Source organism: Mytilus galloprovincialis, chromosome 6, assembly GCF_965363235.1.
Source record: "Mytilus galloprovincialis chromosome 6, xbMytGall1.hap1.1, whole genome shotgun sequence".
NCBI lineage: Eukaryota > Metazoa > Mollusca > Bivalvia > Mytilida > Mytilidae > Mytilus > Mytilus galloprovincialis.
Window position 1 is genome coordinate 84,452,069 of NC_134843.1, and position 6,861 is coordinate 84,458,929.

At 33.8% G+C, this 6,861-nt stretch overlaps 1 protein-coding gene across 1 annotated transcript; it reads right to left on the reverse strand.

The window, feature by feature from the left end:
* On the reverse strand, positions 1 to 3,596 carry LOC143080542 (ryncolin-2-like). The gene is made up of 6 exons (XM_076256430.1): positions 3,445 to 3,596; positions 3,214 to 3,294; positions 2,819 to 2,949; positions 2,410 to 2,506; positions 1,680 to 1,844; positions 1 to 297 (listed from the first exon to the last, which is right to left on the reverse strand). Exons 1-6 carry the CDS (start codon positions 3,521 to 3,523, stop codon positions 50 to 52), a joined length of 801 nt encoding a protein of 266 aa, XP_076112545.1. The 5' UTR covers positions 3,524 to 3,596; the 3' UTR covers positions 1 to 49.
* Between the last annotated feature and the right edge of the window lie 3,265 nt (positions 3,597 to 6,861).

Genomic DNA, 6,861 nt, shown 5'->3' on the forward strand with positions numbered 1-6,861 from the left:
TATCTTCAATATAATGGTTTATCTACATTTTTAATGATAGCACACTCTGTTAGAGACGTTTTCTACGAATCATCATCGACGTAGTCTTCATTGACTGAGATCCTTTCCACTGACTCCAACGCATTCCTTTGTTATCCTTTTTATTTCCTACATACAGTCCGTTCAGATTAGATGCATGACAGGCGTGATACCACCAAGCTCCTTTGTAATATGTTGCACAATTTTCACTGCCATGGCTGTCATTATCCTTATCTTTTGTCGAGAAAGCCTGATTATTATGTCCCTTCAACGAATCACCTATTGTTTGTAAAAACAAATATAAATTTAGACTCGATAACGATGTAAATAAAAAAAAAAAAAAACACAAATAAAATTGTGAATAAGAAAATGAGTAATTTGTCAAAGAGAGCAGACAACAGCCGAATGCCACTAATGGGTCTTCAATGCAGCGAGAAACTCCCGCACCCTGAGGCGTTCATCAGCTGGCCCCTAAAAATGATATATACCAGTTCAGTAATAATGGACGTCTCACTAAACTCCTAATTATGCACAAGAAACTAAAATTAAAAATCATACAAGACTAAGAAAGGCCAGATGTTCCTTACTTGGGACAGGCGCCAACAATGCAGCGGGATTAAACATGTTTTTTTTCAGGTCTCAACCCTCCCCCTATACCTCTAGTCATTCTCAAAAACAAATGCACAACAATATTTACAGTAACACTCAGTTTAAGAGAAGTGTAGTCAGGAGAGTTAACAAAAGAAAGAAAATGAACAAAATGACAATTAATACATAAATTACAACTGACTACTAGCAGTTACTGACATTCCAGTTTCAGACCTTAGTTAAACTGGTTAAAGGATAATTTTTCATCAGATGAATATCAGACGCAATCCCTCCGATTAGGTGTTTAGTATTATACCATATTAAAATATATGAGAAGAACATAACCTGTGTCATGCCAACAAATGGTTTAAAAAATAAATGTGTTAAATTCCAATGCAAATACCCTATAAGTGAATCAATTTTAAAGCCAAAATATGCAATCTTTAATGTCCTGACAACAATATCGTAACTAAATCCCTTCTTCAAGTTCTTAATGAGTCTGTTTAAAGATTTTGTTAGTTTTTTAGGTGAATAGTGATATTTTTGTGCTTTGTTAAGATGTTACCATAAAAGATTGGATGTGAAACACCTAAACGTTTAAGATGTCTGCATGTTGAGTTATATTTATGAATGATGTCCTTGTACCAATGATGAAAAATTAGAAAATGTTTTGACTAGTTTGTGATAACGAAAACCTTGGTGTAACTTTATATTTAGAAATATCGTATAGCTACAAAACTATTAATTCAACAAATACCTTCATTAATAAATTGAATAGATGATCTAAAGTGGTTATGCTAATAATCTTGTTGTTTTCTATATTTAAGACACGAAGTACTAGATTTTATGACGAGTAATGTACTAAAAACGATAAATTATATCCATTTAATGAAGATTGTGAACGGTTTGTACAAAACATATTTAATCAAATTGCAAATATATTTCCGTTTCACTTTTTGCAAATCATAAATGGACAATTTCATCTTCGATACTGAAACCATGGAAATAATACTCTTGTTTTAAAATTGGATGAAAACAGTGCAACAAAATCTATTTAAACATATAAATAGTACCTGCAGTTCCACTGTAACCATTCACTGTCAGTTTGTAGTTAGTTGACTTGTCGCCGATGTAGAAGTTAGAATACTTTGCATAGGCTGTGTCGCCATTAAAATCCTCTAGGTTGACTCTCAGCTCATACTGTCCTCTAGATGTTAGTTTATGCAGCTTATCATTACCTTTGAAAATCAAAATAAAAAGTAGACAAATATTAAGATAATTTTGTTTTTGTTTATCAAACCCTAGTTTTCATTCCAATTATCAAATATTATTCATATTTGTCATCCTCGAAGGAGAGTTGTGACAATTTTTCAGCGAGAAAATAGAAACGAATTGAAGCGATTAAATGTCGTCACACGTCCTTCAACAATGAATTAAACAACAACCGTTTAGTCAGCTTTTAGATACATCAACATGAAGAAATATGAGGCAATTCAAACGAAACAGCAAAGGTCTGATTTATAACAAAACAATAAACGAAAAACAACAGAGATGACAGACATCAACCAACCGCAATCATTGACTGACATAAGACTCCAACTGAGGAAAGGCACATAAAGAATATGAAGGGACAAATGTGTTTGTTAGCACTCAATATCAACCATAACGTAAAAAGCAAGTTGTTGTAAGTTTACATAAAAAAAAAACACACAAAAGAAAACAGTGAAATCAGATTGCTTTAGACATCTTACGACTATTCATTTGCTAGTGGAAGAGTGAAAACTATTTGGTGAAAATACTGACCCAACCAGAATTCTGTTTTTAGATTACCAAATCCGTTTACATATTCTTCCCATCCTCGATAGAAATCAACTTTGCCGTCTTGTCTATGCTGAAAAACCTAAAATTCAAAATCAGTGAAATTACACAAAAGAAACGTTATACAATGTGGTGTAGTCTAGGTTACTTGTGAATTTAATGAATCAGACAAATACCTGTATAATACATGCGTGCATACATAATTATATAAAAATACAGATCATACCGCCATAATAATCATATACATGAACAAATACATGATTTCAAGCAATGAAAAGCGAGGAATTTCATGCACTATACAGTGACCTACTATATTATAATATAATATGAAATACGATTCCTATATAATATAGTCCCTAGCTGCCGCTATCTCTTGTAATTTTAATATACTGACCGTCCATCCTCCCCCATCCGTCTCCATATCACAATACGCCTTAAATCCAGCGCCACCTGACGGGTTGATTTTGTAGACTCCACTTCTGTCATGTTTTCTGTCTAAATCCGAGCATTCCCGAACTCGATGACCTATATGTGTAGAATAATATGAAAAATATTACAGCAAATGTAATTTCAGTATTCATATGATAAAGCTATACTAGTAACTTTAAACTCCATCAACTTATCTATCAACTAAAAAGGGTTTTATTTTCATATCAATTACGAAACGAATGGTTTTATTACAAGATTATTTAATTTTTATTTTGCACTGATAAAAGACACAGGACCACCACAAAAAAACAATTTATACCTAGAATTACATTTAAGTGAGTGTATTTATTTGCTTTTTACCTGAAGGCAGCAAAGATCTGTGTTTACCAGTTGCCAAGATGCTAAGTACTCGTTCAGCTGTTTTCCCATAAAAACAAACACCTTAAAAAAATCAATTTAAAACTTATAGGAATATATTACAATTAATACATAGATGTAGGTAGATATATAAACAAAGTCAATCTGGCGTAACTTTTAGTAAACGAATTTTACAGAGTCAAACAAACCAAATTATGTAATAAATATATTTACCAGAATCTGAAGTGGAGGTAAGTTTTCCATCTGAATAATTTGATGCTATAAGCACCACCAATACAAAATCAAACCACATGGTCAGCCTATAATGTATGTTAGAACGTTTCACTTTCAAGGAACCTGGAATAAATCTGATATGACTTGTACACGATTTTTAAACAAGTGTTGATGTCAAATGTCGCGTGACTTTTTATGTCAACAGATTGAAATGACAGACATTTCTAGGAACAACCTTTAATTTCTACGAAGTTGTCTTACCTCTTTGAATATTCATGGGATATTTTTTTTTGACACATACTTTAATGTGTGTATGCGGTTCTAAGAAAAACAACATTGAATATTCGTTCCTAAAATGGAACCGGACGTTCAGAACCGGATTTAAAGGGGGAGGAGCACAGGTTCAAATATCTAAATCTTCATATTCCATAGATTAAAGACCTTCCGCCTTTCAAAATCTGAATTCCGCATCTGTACTATTTCTTACTTTTGGGGTTCATACAATTCTGATTATAAGCACTCCATATTTCTGTATAACCTTGTTCATGATCATCATTATTGAACTGACGTCAAAACAAGAGCTTCAGCAAGGAGATGTAACCACTGTCCGCACCACGCCACATTCGTTGTGAGACTTTCACAAGAGGGACGAAAGATACCAAAGGGACAGTCAAACTCATAAATCTAAAACAAACTGACAACGCCATGGCTACTAATGAAAAAGACAAACAAAAACAGCACACATGACACAACATAGAAAACTAAAGAATAAACAACACGAACCCCACCAAAAAACTAGGGGTGATCTCAGGTGCTCCGGAAGGATAAACATATCCTGCCCCACATGTGGCACCCGTCGTGTTGCTTATGTGATAACAAATCCGGTAAAAAGTCTAATTCGGCAGGTCACATTCATGAAAGGGAAGGGGATTGTAGTTACGACGTAAGGAACATATCCGATATCATTTGTGAAACGGTTATTCCATAACTGTCAGTCAACTCGTGATAGCGTCCGTAAAATTTACGAAGGGAGGATTTCAACTTCACCATTTGGAAATCTTGGTTGAATACCTTCCATGTGAGCAGCAACCCTCCATCAAGAAAATCATGATAGGAAATGCAAGCAGCACGGGAATATCGTATCAATTGGGAGAGATATACCCCGTATGCAGGTGCTGCTGGAATGTAGCTACTTAGAAATGGAAAGTTCACAATTGGAAAGCTGAAATCATCTCCTTTGTCGTAAAGTTTTGTTTTCAACTGACCCTCATTGTCAATTTCTAGATGTAAGTCAAGATATGAGACCGACTAAACTGTAAATGTTGTATCCTTTATCTCTAGCTCGATGGGATAGATGCGTTCCACATAGTAACTAAATTTTGAATTATTTAGTGAAAGAACATCAAATCATGAGCCTGTAAGTCATTTATTGTCGTTTTTATCATATTTGTTCGATAAATTGAGCTGTTGGCTTTGGTTTGAATTGTTCATCATGCCAAACATTTGTTTCGACTCATTCGAAATACCCATTCAGGCATATAACACTTTGAAGCTGATTACTGCTTACTGGAAATAAAGAAATTAATACTCAGGAAAAGTGGCCAACACTAACTTTTTTAGTTTAGTACAGGCAGGTGTGTGTACTGATAAAATGAATGCGTGTACAATTAGTGGATCGGAAACTCCTTACTCCCACTCTGGGTACAAAAGATCTTCCTTGGTATTGTAAGGGGTTTTGTTGCTCATCCTTGAGGGTTCTTTGTTGTGTTTTGTGAAACTGTTTGTCTTTTCTTTAATTATTGCCATGACACTGTCATTTTGTTTTTGACTCATGAGTTTGAATATCCTTTTGGTATTTTTCCCCTCGCCTTTATGAATAACATGAGTTCTTTTGCATTTCTGTCTTTGCAATTTGTTATAGTCTGGTTTATATGCAGGAATGTATACACACATTTTGTTTTATGAAATAAAAGACCGTTTGTACAATTACAAAATATATATGGTTTCGTGTTTTGTTAGATTGTACTATATAACTCTTTTCAATTAAAATAATTGTACAACTTGATAAAACCAAAGAAAATAACATAGCCTACATAAACTCTATTTTTAAACAGATAGTCAAGATTGAGAACAGAACAATTGTCTTTTCTAATTAGTGCAAAACAGTAAACATAGACCATACAATTATGTAAGCTGACATGAATTTTACAGCCAATCAACTATTATGGTTTTACATGATTACCCTTTTAGTTTACAACCCCCAAACTACAGGAAAGCTCTATAATTTTATATTATGAAACAAACTTTTTAATAATAGACACATTTGATTGTCAATTACCAAAGGCTATATTAACTTTTCAATTGCAATTGTGATCAGTTTTCTTTGATGTTGAATACCCGTTATCATGCAAACGCACACATTATCGTTAAAAGTGCTAAGCAGGTGAGTGTAAATTGAGTATGACTATGTAGAGTCTATATCTTTTTAGCAGTTGGCCTGCTTTACGGTAGCGGTTACCTACCCGGTATAAAATTACGAAAAACGACCTATGGTGATATATAGGCATTAAAACGTATTTTTTGCCAATTTTGTACTTATGAATCAAATCATAGATTGGTTTAAAACTCTAGTTTAATGAAATTTTGTCCTATACAATAAACTCACCATAGGTACCAGGACTAAATTTAGTATATACGCCAGACGCGCGTTTCGTCTACAAAAGACTCATCAGTGACGCTCGAATCCAAAAAAAGTTACAAAGGTCAAATAGAGTACAACGTTGAAGAGCATTGAGGACCAAAATTCCTAAAAGTTTTGCCAAATACAGCTAAGGTAATCTATGTCTGAGGTTGAAAAGCCTTAGTATTTCAAAAAAATCAAAACTTTGTAAACAGTAAATTTATAAATATAACCATATCAATGACAATTCATGTCAGCACAAAAAGTGCCGACTACTGGGCTTGTGATACCCTCTGAGAATAAATCTCCACCAGGAGTGGCATCGACCCAGTGGTTGTAAATAAACTCATCATAGATACCAGGACTAAATTTAGTATATACGCCAGACGCGCGTTTCGTCTACAAAAGACTCATCAGTGACGCTCGAATCCAAAAAAGTTAAAAAGGCCAAATAAAGTACAAGGTTGAAGAGAATTGAGAACCAAAATTCCTAAAAGTTTTGCCAAATACAGCTAAGGTAATCTATGTCTGAGGTAGAAAAGCCTAAGTATTTCAAACAAATCAAAAATTTGTAAACAGTTAATTTATAAATATAACCATATCAATGACAATTCATGTCAGCACAAAAAGTGCCGACTACTGGGCTTGTGATACCCTCTGAGAATAAATCTCCACCAGGAGTGGCATCGACCCAGTGGTTGTAAATAAACTCATCATAGATACCAGGACTAAATTTG